This window comes from Labeo rohita, chromosome 8 (genome assembly GCF_022985175.1).
Source record: "Labeo rohita strain BAU-BD-2019 chromosome 8, IGBB_LRoh.1.0, whole genome shotgun sequence".
NCBI lineage: Eukaryota > Metazoa > Chordata > Actinopteri > Cypriniformes > Cyprinidae > Labeo > Labeo rohita.
Window position 1 is genome coordinate 33,461 of NC_066876.1, and position 19,771 is coordinate 53,231.

At 41.3% G+C, this 19,771-nt stretch overlaps 1 protein-coding gene across 2 annotated transcripts in view; it reads right to left on the bottom strand.

Annotated features, from left to right (window-relative positions):
• The window catches only part of nadka (NAD kinase a), a 92,040-nt gene that overhangs the window by 29,669 nt on the left and 42,600 nt on the right, over positions 1 to 19,771 (bottom strand). For both annotated transcript variants that reach the window (XM_051118099.1, XM_051118098.1), the window contains exon 5: positions 6,838 to 6,940. In XM_051118099.1, the coding sequence (XP_050974056.1) occupies positions 6,838 to 6,940 (103 nt within the window). The remainder of the gene's footprint in view (positions 1 to 6,837; positions 6,941 to 19,771) is intronic.

Genomic DNA, 19,771 nt, shown 5'->3' on the forward strand with positions numbered 1-19,771 from the left:
CATGGCTTCCTACTCTGCCATTGCTCCACGGCCCAGGCCCTCCAGTGTTTCACGGTCTGCTACTGCTCCACGGCCCAGGTCCTCCAAGGTTCCACTGTCTGCCATTGCTCCACGGCCCAGTCCCTCCAGTGTTTCACGGTCTGCTACTGCTCCACGGCCCAGGCCCTCCAGTGTTCCACTGTCTGCCATTGCTCCACGGCCCAGGTCCTCCAAGTTTCCACTTTCTGCTACTGCTCCATGGCCCAGGCCCTCCAGTGTTTCACTGTCTGCCACAGCTCCACGGCCCAGGTCCTGCAAGGTTCCACTGTCTGCTATTGCTCCACGGTCCAGGTCCTCCAAGGTTCCACTGTCTGCCACAGCTCCACGGCCCAGGTCCTCCAGGGTTCCACTGTCTGCCACAGCTCCACGGCCCTGGTCCTCCAAGGTTCCACTGTCTGCCACAGCTCCACAGTCCAGGTCCTCCAGTGCTTCACTGTCTGCCACTGCTCCATGGTCCAGGTCCTCCAGTGCTTCACTGTCTGTCCCTGCTCCACGATCCATGCCCACCTCCTCTACATGGACCTGGCCCTCTGTCCCACCCCCTGTTTTGCCTCTGTTCCCCCACCCTCCTGGACTGTTGTTGTTTGAGCGCCAGGGGTCGCTCCTAGGGGAGGGGGAAACAGGAAGCTGCGAAGTATTGTTTTGCTCTTGCGGACTCTACCAAGCGTTTTTCCGGTTTTCATTGCCCTGTTTTTGTCATTGCCACGGTTTTGTTTTATTATCATAGTTTTGCTTCTGTTTTTCCATAGTTCTGTCTAGTTTTTGCCATCGTTCCTTTCCTTGTTTATTTGTTACTTTTTGGACTGCTCTCCCTGGTTTTTGGACTCTGCCTGTTTTGTGGATTACGTTATTGTGTTGCCTTTGTCACTTTGTTTGTCTGGATACTGACCCTGCCTGTCTGACTGCGATCTGTAAATAAATGCTCGCACTTGGATCTTACACGCTTCCTACGAGTCCTGCTTGTTACAGCATGTTTTCAGCATCTACATAAACATGAAATCACCAGAGCTGCTCTGAGAGAAAAACTAAATAATTATTTCCTAGTTTTATTTAAGGACAACAATTGTCAAACACACTCTGAAACTCAAAGGTCTGCTACAACCCGTCAAAATAACAGTTTGATTAAACTTGAAGTTATGACAGAAATATATTAGCATTATACAATGTATTTAAAAGTTATAATAACAACAATAACAATATTCTTTATAATAATCAATTTATTTAAAAAATATATATATTTGAAGGAATATCATGTTTGTCCATGTTTTAACTTAGTATACCTTTGTTGTGCAGCACTTTGCCAAAAATAAAAGTTTGTTGTTAAACATTTTAAAACATTAATTAAAATGATAACGTGTGGTATAGATATCCATAAAGCTTATAGCTTTATTTTTAATTAATTATTTATTTATTTTTTCAGAAGGGAGACTTACTATACTTACAATACTTTCATTAAAATGGTTTCAAGTTGGTTGCAATAAAGGATTTGTTCACTCAGATAGCTTGTTCTTTTTATTTTAAGAGTCATTGTTACTGATAAGAATAATTGTTCAATATATACCGTGAAACCGTGATATTTTCTGTAACGATTCTGTGACTGTAAACATCTCATATATTACAACCCTACGCTCAAAGATGTTGTTGAGTTAGTTATGTCACCTAGCCACACAGATGAACTGGTGACCTTGACAGCCTGACTGCTGAGCACAGGCACAGATTTTGCAGTCCTTTTCAAGAAGGGAGGCTAATTCCAAAACACTTTCTTGAACATTACCTGCAGCTCATTAAAAAAAATTGGCCCACTGGTGTCCTTATGGATGATGATGTTTGAAGCTAAGCACAGCTTCTTTAAGAAAATTGTAAGGCAAACTAGCTGTTTACATTTTGAAGTCTATGGCCAAAAAACACCAGTCCATGATTGCATAGCATCTGTGGGCATCAAAGACAAAAAAAAACAAAAACATGCTGTCTCTGTGTCAAAGTTGTCAAGAGTTCCATTAGAGGTTGTAAATGAGAACATAAAAGATTTTTTTTTTTCCTGGAATTTTTCCTGCAGAGACTGTTGCTCATTTGGTTAACACAGCAGAATTTCAAGGTACCAGTTATGCCACTGGTATGTTGCTGGCGTCATTGGTACTGTATGTTGTTGGATACTTGAGAAGCTAGTGTAAGCGATATTCCTGCTTTATGTTGTGAAGCTGAGGTAAGTGAGGTAGCACTAATCTGAATTAATAATATATATCATTGACTACAGTTTCTGATTGAGCATATGAACATTTCTCTCAAATGTAAAATTGGATTCCAAATGAGTGTTTCCTTTTTTTTTTGAGTTGAGTTCATTACAAAGAAAGTGCTAGATTGTTCATTCCACTATTAATATCTACAGGATTTAAAGGTATTAAACCCTTGTTCTCTGCATCAGACTGATTTAACCCAGTTCCTGCTGTTGGCCAAACTAAAATGCAGACAGGAAAAAGAAGTAGACTCATCCTATGACCCTGCATGCTCCATCTTTCCACACATGGTTCACAAGTGCTCAAACCAAGCCTAAAATACACATTGCAAAAGTCAAAATTTATATCATGTGGAAAATTAAACTAAATGTGTATCAGACTGAAAGGTTAGTTCACCCCAAAATGAAAATTGTCATTAATTACTCACCCTCATGTCATTCCAAACCTGTAAGACAGGTCATCGTTTTTACACAAGAGCAGACATTGTGTTGAACGTGTGTTGGAGATTCATATTTTCAGTGTTTTTTTTTTTTTTTTTTTGAGCCTTGAAAGTGCTAGATGTGTTGACTCTCTATGAATATACAAAGATTTCATTAAAAAGTTCATTAAAAATAAGATGAACAAATGTCATAGAGGTTTGGAACAATTTGGCTAATTTGTGACAGAATTTTCATCTTTAGGTGAACTAACCCTTTAAATCCAAACACTGGTTCTGCTATAAAATCTTAGGATTTCTTGGCACTGTAAAGGTGCAGAGGTACTTTTATGGCTTTGAGTGACATTGCAGCAATATTTATTTAAAGGGGTCATCGGATGCCCACAAGTTGATACGATTCTTTATGGTCTTAATGAAGTCTATAATATACTTTGGTTAAAAATTCTCCCCCGTCATTCTCACAGAGTCTAACTCCATACTGAGAAAAGAGATTCTCTGCACAAGGAGAGTTTGCTCTTTTCCCAGTTGACCCAAAACTGCTCTCGTGACCAAGCCATGATGAGCCAGTCGTCGAGATAGATACTTTGTAAAGACACGGGGGGACAGGGAAGGCCTGAAGTGGAGGACCCTGTACTGCCATGCCCGAGCCTTTAACACAAACCGTAGGCACCAAAGACACAATTGACGTACCCACAGTGGTGCAGCGGAAGGGAGTAGAGCTGGATGGCACAGAAGGCATTGCGTTCTAAGCTGTCCTTGCAGAACTCCCCAAGTCCCCAGGGGGACTGTCCAGAAATGCGCGGAGAGACCTTGCGTCTCCCAACCGCAGTGTCTTGACCGCTGACAAGGGGGGGCATCGCGAGTGAGAGTGTGGAGGCAGTGCATTGCACACTGTCAGCCTGTGAACCTGAGAACCCAAAGAAAAAGGAAATTTGCTTTTTTATCGATAATGTGGCAGAAAAGAAAGAGCCAGTGGCTGTGACCTTCATTGCCCGTAGGGCGAAGTCACTCGCCGAGCGCAGCTCCTGCATCAACCCTAGATCGGTGCTACCCCTGTGCATTTGCTTTAGTGCCCTGGCTTGGTTGACCTGCAGGATAGACATGGCATGCAAGGCAGAGGCAGCCTGGCCAGCAGCATCACAAGCTTTGGCCGTGAGCGTAGCCTTCAGCTTACAGGCTTTGGACAAGAGACATGGACGATTCCTCCAGGTGGCGGCATGGGACAGGACGTTCGCTGCGTGAGGAGTAAGAGGTCCGCAGGGAATCACCCGGCGGAGAAGCTCTCACTGTAACCCTCAGATCTCCCAGAGCGCCAGCCAGTGGTCCTCTACTCATGAAGAGACCGGGGCAGGTGGCGGCTGAGGGTGCCAGTCTTTTCAGAAAAGAGAGGCGAGATCGCAGCGAAGAGAAGTCATGCTCATAAGCCCACAACAGGCACACAAGTCATCCATGAGCTCAGCTTCACCGTGTTGGATGCCCAGACACTAAAGACAACGATCATGTCCATCCTCGGAGGTCAGGAAACGATTGCAAACAAGAGGACACGGACGGAACGGCATCTTTAAAAAGACGCGAGCTGTCCGTGATTTGCTCTTTTAGGAAATTTGCTCTTTTAGTTGAAGTGCCCAAGGGAATCGCTGCCAACAGGAACACAGCTGAATACACCTAAACGCCAGCCAGAACAGCCAAAGATGAAAGGACTTTTTTTTGGAGATCAGCAAAAGTCTAATAAGTGGATGCACCTGTTGCCTCTTACACTTGTGCTCACGGGGAGTGGCTCATTAGGTAAATCCACAAGCCAATTTTCATTAGCGTTTTCTCTTAATCAGAGATGATCGTGGCTCCCAAGTAATTCAATATGACATAACTCATAGTGACCGACAGATAGGGAACGGCTGATAAGCAAGGTCACTGAACGGGCAGAAACATTGGATCTCATTGGATCTGGATACAGCGGGAGGTGCAGTGGCAGAGCCAACCTGTTGGAGGACAAAGAACAACATAGAGTTGGGTGGTGGTCAGCAGGGGTAGATCCAGGATGCTGGATCTGCTGTCAAGCCCTCCCAAGGTGTCATGGGCTTAAATCGGTGAAACACCAAAAGAGGGGTGCCCATCTGATGACCAGCTGTAGCCACCAACCCTTGTACAGTTGAGAGATGTATCCAAGCCTTGACCTGGTGCTTGAATGGAGGAAAGAAGGAGAGGAGAAGCAAAGCCACTGGCTCACAGATGGTGCAGGGCCGAGTATCTGTAAAGGTGGGCCAGTTGCGATGTCTCATTATATTTTGCGTATGTGAACATTGTTAATACACCAAACCTATTTAAACCTCCTTTTATGTCTCATTCTTTTAACCACTAGTCATCTCTCACAGTTAAATCTGACCTCATTTTACTCTTGTAACTCGGCTGATACTGCGTGTTACAATTTGTGTTCAAACAACATGTAAAATGTAATTTTGCATCTGATGACCCCTTTAAACAGGACAGAGTTATGAATGACACATTAATATTTTTTTGTTTATTTAATTAAATCTAGGGCGTATTACTTTCTGCAGTCCCTCACTGGCTAAGTTACTTATTTTACAGATATTAATGGCAGATATTTCTCTATTTTTATTAGGAATTTTAAATACATTTCAAGTTTGCAATATTTCTAGGAATTATATTACTGATATAAAGAGAGAGAGAGAAAGAGAATCTTCTCTCTCTCTCTCTCTCTCTCTCTCTCTATATATATATATAGGATTCTCTCGCTCTCTCTATATGTGACCCTGGACCACAAAACCAGTCTTAAGTTGCTGGGGTATATTTGTAGCAATAGCCAAAAATACATTGTATGGGTCAAAATTATTGATTTTCTTTTATGGCAAAAATCATTAGGAAATTAAGTAAAGGTCATGTTCCATGAAGATACTGTAAATATATGAAAACTTAATTTTTGATTAGTAATTTACATTGTTAAGAACTTTATTTGGACAACTTTAAAGGCACTTTTCTCAGTATTTTGATTTGTTTGCACCCTCAGATTCCAGGTTTTAAAATAGTTGTATCTCGACTGGTTTTGTGATCCAGGGTCACATATATACTTTGTAACTTCATAACTTTCATAACTTCAATGTACTTGAACTGTGCACCAAACAGTGGTGGCGTGCTTTACACCAGTAGTTTTTAAACCTGTCCTGGAGGCCTTCCAGCACTTAATATTTTGTATGTCTCCTTTATCGGACACACCCAGTTCAGGTCTTGTGGTCTCTATTAATAAGCTGAATCGGATGTGTTAGATGAGGGAGACATACAAAATAAGTAATGCTAGGGGCCTCCAGGACAGGTTTGAAACCCCCGATTTACAGTTGTGGCCTAATGGATAGAAAGTCTGGCTGAGCCTGACCCGAAGGTGTAATGTAGGTGATGGCAGCACTCTCTTCTACACTCAATACCCATTTCTGAGGTACCCTTGTTCTGGGTTTGTGTCCACGGCTTCAGTGTGTGTATGTTTACTACTCACTGCTGTGTGTGTGTGCACTTGGGCCCAGATTTACTAAAAGCTGTCTTTTGGTGTTTAAATAGTACTGTCAGGATTTACTAAAGACACGCAGTGAAGAATTAGTGCTGAAAAGGCGTGTACAGTTATTTTTGCACCTGACTTTATTAAATATGCATTTGTAGGAGTTTCCCTTTCAGCCACAAAATTTATGTGAGAAGAGTATTAAAATAAATCACGCAACATGATTTACTAATATTTGCTGTTTGGTAAATCTGGCCCTTGGATGGGTTGAATGCAGAGGACAAATTCTGAGTATGAGTTAACATTCTCACCATCAATACACCACTCCAACTGATGCTTGGCATTGTACTTGCTGATGTGAGACTTGCATGAAGCTGCTCAGCCATGGAAAACCCATGCTGTAAAGCAGAAGTTTAAAATTGCATGGCTAGATGGCTCTACACACCTGTGGCAATGGGTCTGATTATAACCTTAATTTAATAGCTAGGAGGTGTGTCCCAATACTTTTGTCCATATAGTGTACTTGTAGTACCAGTTGGCAACAATATATCTCTATGCAAATTGAATCATACACACACAAACTACATGAGGTATAACAAAGTACTTTTTTGATAATGCCTCACCTTCTCTAAAAGTGCAAAAGTTCTTGATGGAGACAAAGCTTTCATTAGCAATGGCTGGATCTTCAATGACTTTTCTCTCCACATAGACAATCATATTTTTTTGCTGAAAGCCATAAAGCAGAAAACAAAGACGATGTCAACAAAGAGCAAATATGAACAGAACTCTTTCATAGCACTAAACTGAGTTTTTATATTAAAGAAGACTTTATTAAAAGCATTTTCAAAGAAAGCATGTTAATGCAATTAGTGATATACCAAAGACTCACAATCATACAGTTTACTTGAGCCTGAACCACAAATCTCATACTCATATTTTTTTTTAATTTGTGCTCTTTAAAAAAAAAAAAAAAAAAAAAAAACATACTGATGTGGCCTTTAAGAATGTTCTTCAATTCGTAAAGTGAAGTGTGGGCAGGATGCACCCTGCTGGCATGCTTCTTAGAATTAAAGGTTTAACATTTCACTTCCACTGTTAATGTTTTACTCTTCTACTGTTACTATGAGATGGATAGCCTAATTGCCTAATTGTTATATCATTCAGATTTGCTACCGCTACCTGTTATTTTTATGGTATATGAAAAAGTGTTTATTTTTAAATGTGATTGTTGGTACATTTGACCAGTATTTACCATACTTTCAAAAACTAAATAAAATAGGAAAAATAAGAAATATGAAAATTATTTACGATTTTTTTAAAATTATTATTATTAGTAGTAGTAGTAATAAAACACACAATCTGGTTTTCAAAACCCTTTTCCTAAAAGGTACATCTTGAAAAAGGAGGGTCGTCTTATACGGCCAATACGGTACAACACAGTACCGTAGATTCAGATTTTTGCTCCAAAGATCTAGTTGTAGAAACCAGACCATTAATTTCCCTTAACAAAATAAATATCTAAATAGAAAAAAATATTTCTGCATGTTCTAATGAGTTATATTGTTTCAAATCAAGAAACAGGTTTGGGGTGTCTGATAATGATAATAATAATGATAATAATAATATCACTTTTTTGTCTCTTAGAAAAGCATATTTGATAGTAGCTTGAGGATGCAGATGTAAATGTTTGTTCATTATCAATCAGTAACATCTGTAAAAATTGTAGCAACCTCAGATTTATATGGTTACACTTATTCTGACAGTTTTTTTTTTTTTTAATTAAGCATTGGTCATTTTAAATCATGATAAACACAGTTAAAACCACACATAAACCTCAATACCATGGTAAAAATATAACTACATGGTTTTATAGGTAGCCTATTTGTATGAAAAACGGTAGTCTAAAAACATTCTGTATAAATGCACACATGCTATAGCTTAATCACAAATACATACATACTATAATTATATACCATTACTCCTGTAATACAATTCAATGTGAATATCCCATATGTTGCAGTGAGTGTTACTACAGTAAATGCATCGTAAATGATGGCGATGTGTAGATTGAAAAGCCTTCTGACGGTCTCGTTGCACACAGCTTTAAACTAGTTTGAGTCATTTGTGTTCATCGCTGAATTCAAGTGTTTCACACTGGATCTCACAGCGCTGTTTAGTGCTCGCGTGACTGAGCCTTTCACATATTGCGTCTTTTGCGTGCTCAAGTTCGTTATTTCAAATGTAGGTGTGTGGCAGCTGCGGTCAAAACGGTCGCGACACGCTCGGTCAGGCACATCTGCAGTGCATCAAGATAACAAATGCATCTTCTCTCGTGAGCTTGCGCAACACGTCAGTTTGAACTTTGGTCCGAGCGAATAAATGGTCCGTGTGGCGTGATTCACGATTCTCTTTCCGGTTTTGCGGGTCGCTGACTCCCGAGGCTGCATTGGCTAGAGGCATATGGGAGACCTGAGGATTACAGTCTGGACTGCTCCATCGGGTGAGCCCCTGCAGAGGTCTGGCTCCTCTTAGCGTATTACCATCGAGTTTCTGAATGCCAATGCCGGTTCGTCTTACCACGAGCCCTGCTTCTTGTTTAGTGCTCATGAGGACGTTAAGATGTCTATTGCCGCATCAGCGGAGGAGCTATTGTCTTCTGACGCCGAGGATTCTGCTGAGCGGCCTTTGTGGTGGCGTTGAGCTGGTCAGACCTAAGGGGTGGTAGTCTCCTGGAAGCAGGCTACCCGGGGGTTGGAGAATTGCTCTTGGAATACCCTTGGGAAAGATGGGTGTTCTCCACCGCTGATGCCTCTGACCTACGGGTCAGTAGGTATCCACCCCTTCAATAAAAGAGCAATTTTCTCTGTGTTCTTGGGTTTCTTATAACATGTTGGGTTTGTTGTGAGCGACGCATGTCTTCCTCACAACTAACCCCAGCACATGGTTTCACCGTCTAAGCCGGGGATGCAGGACGCATTGCTTCCTCACACTCTAGCTGCGACAACGCGGGATCATGGATCAGGTAAGCGCTGCCTTAGCAGCCTGGCCCTACTTCGGGATGCTTGCGTTGAAGCTGAAGCTGTTTTGTCCTGCCGCAGGGGTGTTTATGCCATCCCTATTTATGCAGGCAGCAGCCAGGTTACTAAAACTACCTAGCCTGTCTGCTGGTTGAGTTGGTCGGTCTATTCATCCTAAGAGAGCGGTGAGCTTCACCCATTCCTGGTTTTAAGTTCTGAATCGGTCCCCCTTTCGGGCTACCATTTGGGTGGCTGAAACAGAAACACATTTCTATTTTTCAGCACCAGAGATGGGTGACAGCTTTGACCCGAAGGACGTGTGCTGTTATTTCTGGCCTGACGCAGATAATTTTTTTCTGTCTGCTTCAGGGGTTAGATGCATCAGTACAGTTCTCCTCCTGGCTTTCCTGCTTTCGGAGTGATCTGTTTCCCCACATTTTACAAACCCGTGAATATTTGGGAATAGGGCACCTGGGTCCTCAACTATCTCGGCGACTGGGGTATGAATGCTCCACTCGTGAGATTTGTTGGACGAATAAGGGAACTTAGTGCCTTCGCACCTTAGCCATCAGAACTTTGGGTCAACTGGGAGAAGGGCGAGTCTTTAAGGAGAACAGAGCTCCCCTTTATCTCGGTATGGGAGGCTAAAGGTTTGGTCCTGACAGCGGTCCTTCTAAACTTTTAGAGGCTCCTTGGGCATATGGTGGCTGTAACCGCGGGTTTGCCGCTTGGCTGTTCCATATGAGATTGCTTCAGCACTGACGATACGACCAGATCCTGAGATGGGCATGGCACCTTGGCACACTTTGGGTTAGTGCCATCCTAAGAGTTGCCACCTTCCCAGCTACTCGTTAGACCCTGTTTTCCTACGGGCAGCCATGCTCTTAGGCCAGGTGTCGAGCAGCTATCTCGGAAGCCTCCGACACGGGCTGGGGTGCCATTTGCAACAGGCAGGCAGTCTCAGGTTCCTGGAGAGCACCTCAACTGCAGTGACATTAGCCGTTCGAGTTGCTAGCAGTGCTTTTACCTTCGATGGTTCCTAGCGATGCTGTGGGGCAGGTACACGCTAATCCATAGGACACCACAGTCGCTGTAGTGTACCCTTGAGGTGGTCTATGCTCCCGTTGCATGTCTCCTCCTCTCCTCTGGAGTCATGCGGATCAAATTGCTGCAGGCCAATCGCTTCGGAGAGCTAAGCTGCAATCAAAAAAAGGGGGCACTCTCTATCGCGGCCATCATGGCATGCCAAGATGCTGTGTATGGCTGTCCCCGGGAAGCATCACCTGGCCGTCAGGTTCCGGAGCGGTGCAGGGGGTTAACGTCCTGGGGTCGGCTAAGACGCTGGTGGGAGCACTCGCATATTTTCCAGATGACAGCAAAAAGAACTTGAATTGCTCCCTCAGTTTTGATTGGACACATAAAAGTAATACATCACATGAATCCGTAGAAAGTTTACTTTTATTTGTGTATGCTCAACATATCAACAAATGTTTGTGGTTTTTGTAAATAAAGAAAATATACAGGGTGTCCTTTTAGTCTTCTCAGTCTCCGTGAATATCCAGTTGAAATGCGTTACTAAATTGAACCAAAACTCAGCGAATACATGACACACAAACATGAGAGACATATCTATAGAAAGCTTGAAATGTCTACTTTTAAATGTAAGTTTAACACATATTCTCTGTTTAAGTAATCAATATGAAACCAATACCATGTCCTGTTTTTCCTCTCTGAACTCTAATTAGATCACGCCCACGCTCTGTTCGGTGCTATTGTTATCACAAACATCCACATGAGAGACGCACTACATGACCGCCCACATCAACTCGTAAACAAAGCAGCAACTTGTTTGCGTCAGATACTTTCGTTTTTGGAAGAGGGAGCTGAGAGGAAAAGGCCTTGTATTTATTCCAGATGAGGACGCGCTGAGAGGAACAGGCTAAGCTTGTTTATCTCACAAACAGAACGCGAGCGCGGCTACAGACCGCTGACTAGAGGATCTCGTATACAGTGTAAGTAATGTTTCTTATTGCCATTAGATAATGTGTTGTTGTGACATAAACTTGAACTCATTTACTATTTGGACTTTTTCAAAACTATAATTCCTGACTAAAATGTGTGAAATCGAGTGCAACATTTTGAAACATCATAGGCAACTTTTCAATGCATCTGTAAGGCGTCAGGAATGTTTTATGTTTCATAAACAAATTGACATTAAAGTAGGGCTAATGTTTAGACGATATAAAAGTCTAAGAATGCTTAGACCAGTCTTTACTGATGAATACTCTGTCTGCAAATATCTGCTCAAACGTCTACATAATGTGCTTAATAATAATTTAATTTCTCAGATGTTGTTTTTATACTGTATAATAATAAATACAAAGCATGTGTGCATATTATAGCTTTAAAATCACATGGGCAATATAAGTGATTGCTAATGTAACAATATAGTTGCTCCAGGCCTATCAACATGCTCACTGATTTATTCATTTATTTTAGTGACCAGGCACCTATATGAATATTTTTTGGGATAGAAATTATGGAACTAATGCCTTTATTTAGCAAGGATGCTTTAAATTTCTCCTGATAAGAACATGCTCACAGATATTTTTTGTTTTGTTTTAGTTGTTAGTGATCTGATACCTGCACAACAGATGAATCCTGCAAACTTTGACAGCGCTGTACCAACATCAGATCTTCAGCTACACTGATTTTCCATTGGTAAAACAAGTTCCTTGACTACTGATAATGAGTTTTGCAAGCACTTAAATATCAGGTATGATTTACTTGTGTTACTTGTTGAACAGAATTTAGAAAACAGTTTTCAGGAATTACACAAAGTCTGTTCACAACTCTGTGGTTAGATCAGTGTGCTCAATAATGTGTATTTGATCTTCATAATGTATGTTTATTTTATACTGTGTTATAAATAAAATACAGATCATCTAAAACCTCAATCTCTTAATCTTCTCACATTGTTTCTTACCTGACAGTCACAGTCTCATTGATGGGCCATTAGGGGAATCACTAAATATTCAGTGCCCATTGTCACTCCCTCGAATATTCCCTTTCGATCACAAAACACGTCTAAAATTTAAATAAGTATATTGTTTGACTGAATGAGATGATTTTCACATCATTTTGTAGAAAAAACTCTAGACTACCACATCCAGATCTCAAAGAGGATCTCCCCGTGTGGCCCTCTCTAGGTCTGCAGAGTGCTCCCCTGAGCCGTTGAATCAGTCGTAGTTCTCACTCCTGATCGCGCTCATGTCCGTTAAGAGGGTGGGGAACCTGCACACATCTTCAGTCAACAGAACGTGCCTTGAATTTCCTCCGTCTATTCTCACATGACCTTGAGAATCCCGGTTTGGTTACGTGCCCAGGATTCCCACCACTCCTTCCTGGGATCAGGTGGTGAACCTGCAAGCACTGCCAATGGAGGAGGCAGACCCAGCCTTAGTGTTGCTGTGTCCTTTTGGTGCCATACACGTTACGTGGACCGCACCCGGAGCTTCAGACGCTCAGAGCAGCTATTTGTTTGCCAGCAGAAGGGGAATGCTGTCTTCAACCAGAGTTTGGCTCATTGGGTGGTTAATGCCATTACTCTGGCGTACCAGTGCCAGGGTGAGCCATGCCCCCTGGGAGTTCGAGCCCACTCCACCCGGAGTGTCGCCTCCTACTATGCGTTGGCGCACGGCGCCTCTCTGGCAGACATCTGCAGAGCTGCGGGCTGGGCAACACCGAACACCTCTGTGAGGTTTATCAACCTTTGCGTAGAGCCTGCTTCCTCCCGTGTGTTAAGGTAACATCTGGTAATTTGCGGGAGGACGGCTCAGTGTCGGCTTGCTGCGGTATTCTCTTTTGGATCCGTGCACCTTTTTCCCAGTTGTTCCCTTAGGTGAACTCTGGGTCCTCCTTGCCCCCACAGTTCGGATTAGGACTGAGTAGTCTGGACTGTGTCTGGTAGGGGCTTCCTTCACCCCTCCTGGCCATGGCATCATGTCTCAGTCCACGGATGCTTCCGTGTTTCCCCTACCATGTTTTCCAGTCTTTTCCATGTGACTTTTATTCTTGTCACCATGGTCTGCCCCCCCAATGGTTGCTTCAGATACCTGGCATCCCTGGTGGGCCTGTTATCTGGCTTACAGGGCGTTGGGAAGGTTATGTGTTGAGCTTCATTTGCCCTGACATGCTTGCCTGTCAGCATTTGCACCTCAATCACGTAACGCAGTTCAGGATTGTGGCGTTTTCCAGAGGAGACCCCAAATACGTCAGTTATGATGTAAAGTCGTAGAGTACGACTGAAGGGGAACGTCTCCAAGACGTTCCTCCTTCTATTGCCTCCTTAAATGATCTAGAGATGGGGAGACAGTTCTTTAAATAGCCTCTTCTAAAATGGACATCATACCCTCTTCGAAAAGAGTCCATATTTCACAACTCATCTATCCAGCCCTCTTCTGATTGGTTCAAGGAAGGAGGTAAGTGTTTTTTAATGAAGCTACCGACCAGTAAGTACCTAAAAAAATTAGACTGAGGGATCTCAAAGTCCATTTTTAGCTCTTGAAATTAAATAAATATGCCATCTTTGAAAAAGTCCTTAACACAACTAATTCCGCTTCTAGACCATAACTGAAATGCTGAATCCATAATGGAAAGAGGAAACAAAGGATTCAACAGAATAGGGGCAAAAGGCAACACTTGTTTACTATTGAATTGAAGTCTAAACTGTGACCATATTCTGAGAGATCCACAGATAACTGGGTTATTCGTAGTGTTTGCTCACTTGGATTAGAGCACAGACTAGTGAACATAGAGATACTGGATTACACATGTGCTGCTCCATCAGTAACCAAAGTGGAGCTTCAGTTTGGTGGGCTTCAATTTTATGAATAAAGTCAAAAGTCAAAATCAATCAATTGATTAAAAAAAACAACAACTAATTAATCACACATTTTTTCTGAAATTAATTGTGATTAATCCTACCTGACATTAAATTATTTAATCATACTTTTATTTTGCAATAATTTCCCATTCAAGCTTCAAATTTATGTAGAAACAATATAAAGTATATTTTTAATGTGTTTAATGCCATCTTTATGACTGATCACTGATTCCAGCTAATACTTAACCATTGACTATAGCCATTCAACATTACAGTATAACTGAGAGCTATAACTTTAACATTTAATAAACTTTAAAAAAATAACTTCTAATTTAAGTGAACTTCAAACAATTTTCACATAAACCTATTATAATAAATGTCACATATCTACCTATGCCCTTCAGCAAGTATAGCCCAATTTAATAAAGTTATCAAACACTAAATTATATAAAATTCTAAATTATATTACAAAGATAAAGTTTAAAACTACAGAAGCTATTGATTTCTCTTTTAAATTTTGATTAACAGATTAACAGACATCTGTTTATTAGGATATTTTGGCTGCCGTTACTTTAAAAGCTGCAGCTGCCAAACTTGATGTGGATCTGACACTTTAAATGTGACTCATAAACAAGTACTTACATGCACAGTTTTAAAGCAGCTTTAATCACCTTTTTTGTAACTTCATGCCTCAACTGATGACATAAGTATGACTAACTACATACTCATAGTTTCATTTGGGTTTGAATATGATACAGCGCTTTAATATAGACTAATACAATGCACATTTGTTCGTGCACTTAAACAGCACTCGTTACAAACACAGTATAATGGCTGACAGGACAGAAAGATTAGTTTTTACCGACATGTAGCCTGACAATATCTCATCTGACCACAGTTCACTGTTGTTCTACTGAAGTTCCGGTACTATTTCCACGCCCGTTTGATTCGCGATGGCGCTGAGGTGACATTGTAGCGTGTTTCTAAAAAAGTCTGATGTTTGATGTGCTCATACAGACATTCCGCGTCTAAATAAACTCAATTCTTTATCTGCTGGGGTGGCTAGCCCCGCCCCTGCATTAGTTGCGTTAAATAATTTTAATGTGTTAAACTGAAAAAATTAAAACAAATCGCCTGCGTTAACACCACTAATTAAATATATATATATATATATATATATATATATATATATATATATATATATATATATATATATATATATATATATAAGCCTCTAAATCCATCTGACATTTTTCTTTACAATAAACATTTTTATCAGGCTCCTATGAATAGGTTTCTATGTAAGTACCGGCATTTCTAATTGAGCTGAGGCTGGGATTTAGCAAGTTTGAAGTAAAAGTATTTGATGGACGTATACTATGTGTCAAAAGCATTCACTCAGCATCATCTCATTTTTGACTGAGGTGGCTTTTAGCTGGTTTTGCATCTGAACTCTTCATATATAAATATATATATACATACAGTAGTCAACATTCGAAGTGGATCAAAACCTTTCATCAAAGTTGTTCTAAAACCAAAATAATACCCGTTCTTGTCTTAGGACAACTCTGATTAACTTTTTTGATCCACTTCAAATGTTGACAACTATATATATAATATATATAAACAGGGTTTAAATTGGGCCGGGCCGTCCAGGGCTGATCCCCGGCATATAGACTGCAGGGCTCGATATTAACACTTCATTAACACTACACAAGTAGACATCAAAAATAACAGAGTAAAACATCAATAACCAAAAATAACTAGACTTGGCCCCGTCGCAGGACATTCTAAAAGGCAGTGTTCTGAGACACTGCAAACGATGAGAGCCATGAGCGCAAAGGTAGTGGAGTGGAGCGGGCTTAATGTTTTAAAAAATAACAACCGGGGAAAATACATTTTTCTCACATTTTACTTGTAATAAACACTATAGGCCTACTTATAAAACAACCGCACCATAATCAAAGTGGATATTTTTACACTTAAAGTGGCTTATGGATCCCCACACATGACAGGGGAAAAAAAAAACGTGTGCACAATATAATTCGCTTCCTCCTTTTACTAAATCGTGTGCACAACTTATTAACTCGTTCGTTGATCTGATTCAACTAAATCCAGGTCACGATTTGGTAATGTCATGTGCACGACTTTGTAAAATGAGGGAACGAATATAATGATAATAATAGTAATAATAATAATGAAGTACAGTGTTTTCTTTAGGCTACTCAAAAAGAAAAAAAAAAAAAAAAAAAAAAAAAACACACAAAGAGAGTCTTGATCTGGTTAACCTATCTTGCGCTTAGTCATAGCCAATTACAGCATCATCTTTTCTAGATTTTGGTTAAAGTTTTAAACAAAAGAAGAAATTTTCAACTCTTTAAAGACATTAAAGTATTTTTTCAATATATTTCAAATGTTTGCTGTATTTAAAACACACTACTTGTATAAAATTGCGTTTTGAGAGGAAAAACATACGTCGCATGACTGGCATCTAATAATTACATTCAGAAATAATGCAGGCTAAAATACCAGTAGCCTAAATCAAAATGTTTACAAACATTATAAACACAAAGACTATAACAGCACAGTGAGGCACTGGTCACGCTGAATGCAACAACGGACTATTTAAATTGAGCACTGTAACTTTTATGTTTCTTTGAATGTATTGTATTTTGTTAATGAACAGGCTAAGATGATTTGAAACTCAGCACTTTCTTTCCTATCATTTTGTTAATCAGTTACTGATTTAAGTAAAGTATTTTTAAGTAGCCCATTTTTTTTTTTGACCAATATATATACACACACACATATATATATATATATATACATACATATATATATATATATATATATATATATACAGTACTGTGCAAAAGTCTTAGGCCACTAGTATTTTCATCAGCTAAAAAATGGTTTAAAGTCAGTTAAAGTTGGTCTTTTGCTGTAGTGTGTCAGTAGGAAATATCAGATTACATTTCCAAACATTCATTTTGCCATTAATCGTAGTAATCCAGTGAGATTTTTGTTTGCACAAGGAGTCTGACAACAGCGAGCGCTCTGCACAGAGATCTGATCTCATCATCATCCAGTCTGTCTGGAACGACATGAAGAAACAGAACAAACCATTCTTTGCGTTTACAGCAGCTTTTGCCCTAGGTGCACTTGCGCAAAATTTTTCAGGTAGCTTTGCAGGTAGGTTTCTTGAAGCATCTTGGAGACATTGCCACAGTTCTTCTGGATTTAATCTATTTCAGTTTGTTCTGTGTCTTCATGTCATTCCAGGAAGACTGGATGATGATGAGATTAGATCAGTGTGGAGCACTGGCTGTTGTCAGACTCCTTGTGCAAACAAAAATCTCACTGGATTATTACAATTAATGACTTTTGCACAGTACTGTGTATATATATATATATATATATATATATATATATTAGGGCTGTCAAAAATAACGCGTTAACGACGTTTATTTTTTTGTTGTTAATTACGTCAAATTTTTTAACGCATTTCACGCATGCGCAGTGTGACGAATTATTTGTCAGGAAAGTGGTTGGGGAGCTAAAGGCGAGATGGAGCAAGGTGAGCAAGGTGGGCCTATGGATGGATTCAATTATAAAAAGAATGATGATGGTACAGTTAACAAGTACAAGGTTTTTTGCAAGATTTGTAACAAGGAGTTTCAATTTCACCGGAGCTGTTCAAGCTTGAGGTACCATGTCAATGCCAAACATGCGTTTGCTGGGCCGTCAAGTTCAGCAAGTGGTTTGCGCCAGACCACGCTGGATTTTCGCAGGCCATTAACAAAATCAACCTCAGATAATTTGACCAACACAATAGCAAAATGGATTGCAAAGGATTGTAGACCCATTAGCACAGTAGAAGACTCAGGCTTCATGGATGTTTTGCAAGTGGCGTCTCAAGACTCATCCTATAAGCCACCGTCAAGAGCCACAGTTATGATGAAAATACACAAGCTCTATGAAAACGAAAAAGAAAAAAGGAAAGAGGTCTTGGCTCAAGTAAATTATATCGCCCTGACAGGAGACCACTGGACATCAGTGAGTAACAACAATTACCTCGGAGTAACTGCACATTACATCAGTGACACGTGGGAACTGAAGTCTTTTGCGCTGACTATATTAAAAACTGAGGAGCGTCATTTTGCGGAGGCTTGTAAAGAACAGTTCCTGTCTGTTGCACGTAAGTGGGACATTGAGGGCAAAACGACAACCATTGGGACTGACAGTGCACGCAACATGGTTGCCGCAATTCGACTCACACGCTATGAACACATGAACTGTGTCGCTCACATGCTGCAGAGAAGTGTCACAGAGAGTCTTGCTGACAGCGGCTTTGTGAATGCTTTGGTCAAGGCTCGCAAAGTTGTCGGTCATTTTAAGCACAGCCCAGCAAATGCTGCGGAGCTTCAAGCACAACAAGTCAGCCTGGGAAAGAAGCAAGAGCCATTGATCCAGGATGTTATGGATGTTATGTCCAGGCCCCCGTTTGTTTCTTACAGATGACTCAAAGGCAGAGAAGGGAGCTATGGCACAGGTCTTTCCTGAAGCCACACAGTTGTTCTGCATATTTCATCTTCTGCAAGCTGTGTGGAGGTGGTTGTGGAGCAAAGAACAAAAAATTGAGATAAAAAAGGACAGGCAGACACTTATCAGCATTGGGTTTCTTATAACATGTTGGGTTTGTTTGCACGCTAGGCCATAAGGACACCATACCTACCCCTGAGGTGGTCTACGCTCCCGTTGCATGTTGCAACTTGCCCACCATCTCCTCTTCTGGAGTCTTGCGGCTCAAATCGCTCCATGCCATTCACTTTTTCGGAGAGTGCAGTTGCGACCCAAAAAAAAAAAAAAAAAAAAAAAAAAAAAAGAGGAACACTCTTTCTGAGAATGGCGACTCCAACCCAGCTTGTCGGGAGTTGACTCGGCAAAGCTCAGGCTAGGGCCCCCTCTATGAGGCAGGCATACGCGCTGAGGTGAGGTTTTTTTCGTTGTATGGAGCTCCTCTTGCCAAGTGGACCCCTTGAGATGCTCGGTCAGAGTTGTGCTTTCCTTCTTGCAGAAGTTGGAGCAGAGGATGTTCGCTCCTGATCACGCTCACTTTCATTAAGAGGGATGGGGAACCTGCATACATTTTAGCCAAAGGAACATGCCTTGAATTTGGTCTGGCTATCCTCACGTGATCTTGAGATCCCGGTCTTGTTATGTGCCCGGGGTTCCCACCAGTCACCTTCGGGTTCAGGTGGTGAACCTGCAAGCGCTGCCGCTGGAGGAGGCAGACCCAGCCTTAGTGTGCTGTGTCCCGTTCGTGCCATACACATTACTTGGACCGCACCCAGAACTTAGTGCTCCGAGCAGCTCTTGTTTGCTTATGGGTCAGCAGATGGGGAATGCTGTTCTCGAGGAGAGGTTGACCCGTAGGGTGGTACGGGCCTCACCTCGGCTTCTTGTGCCAAGGTGAGCTGTGTCCCCTAGGAGTCAAGTCCACTCTACAAAGAGTTACTCCTCCTAGGCATGGTACACAGCACCTCTCTACCAGACATATGTAGCAGCTGTGGGCTCTCTCCCAGTTGTTCTGCTTAGTGAACTCTGGGTCCTCCATTGCCCTGGGCGGAGTAGTCCGTAACTGTGCTCCAACAC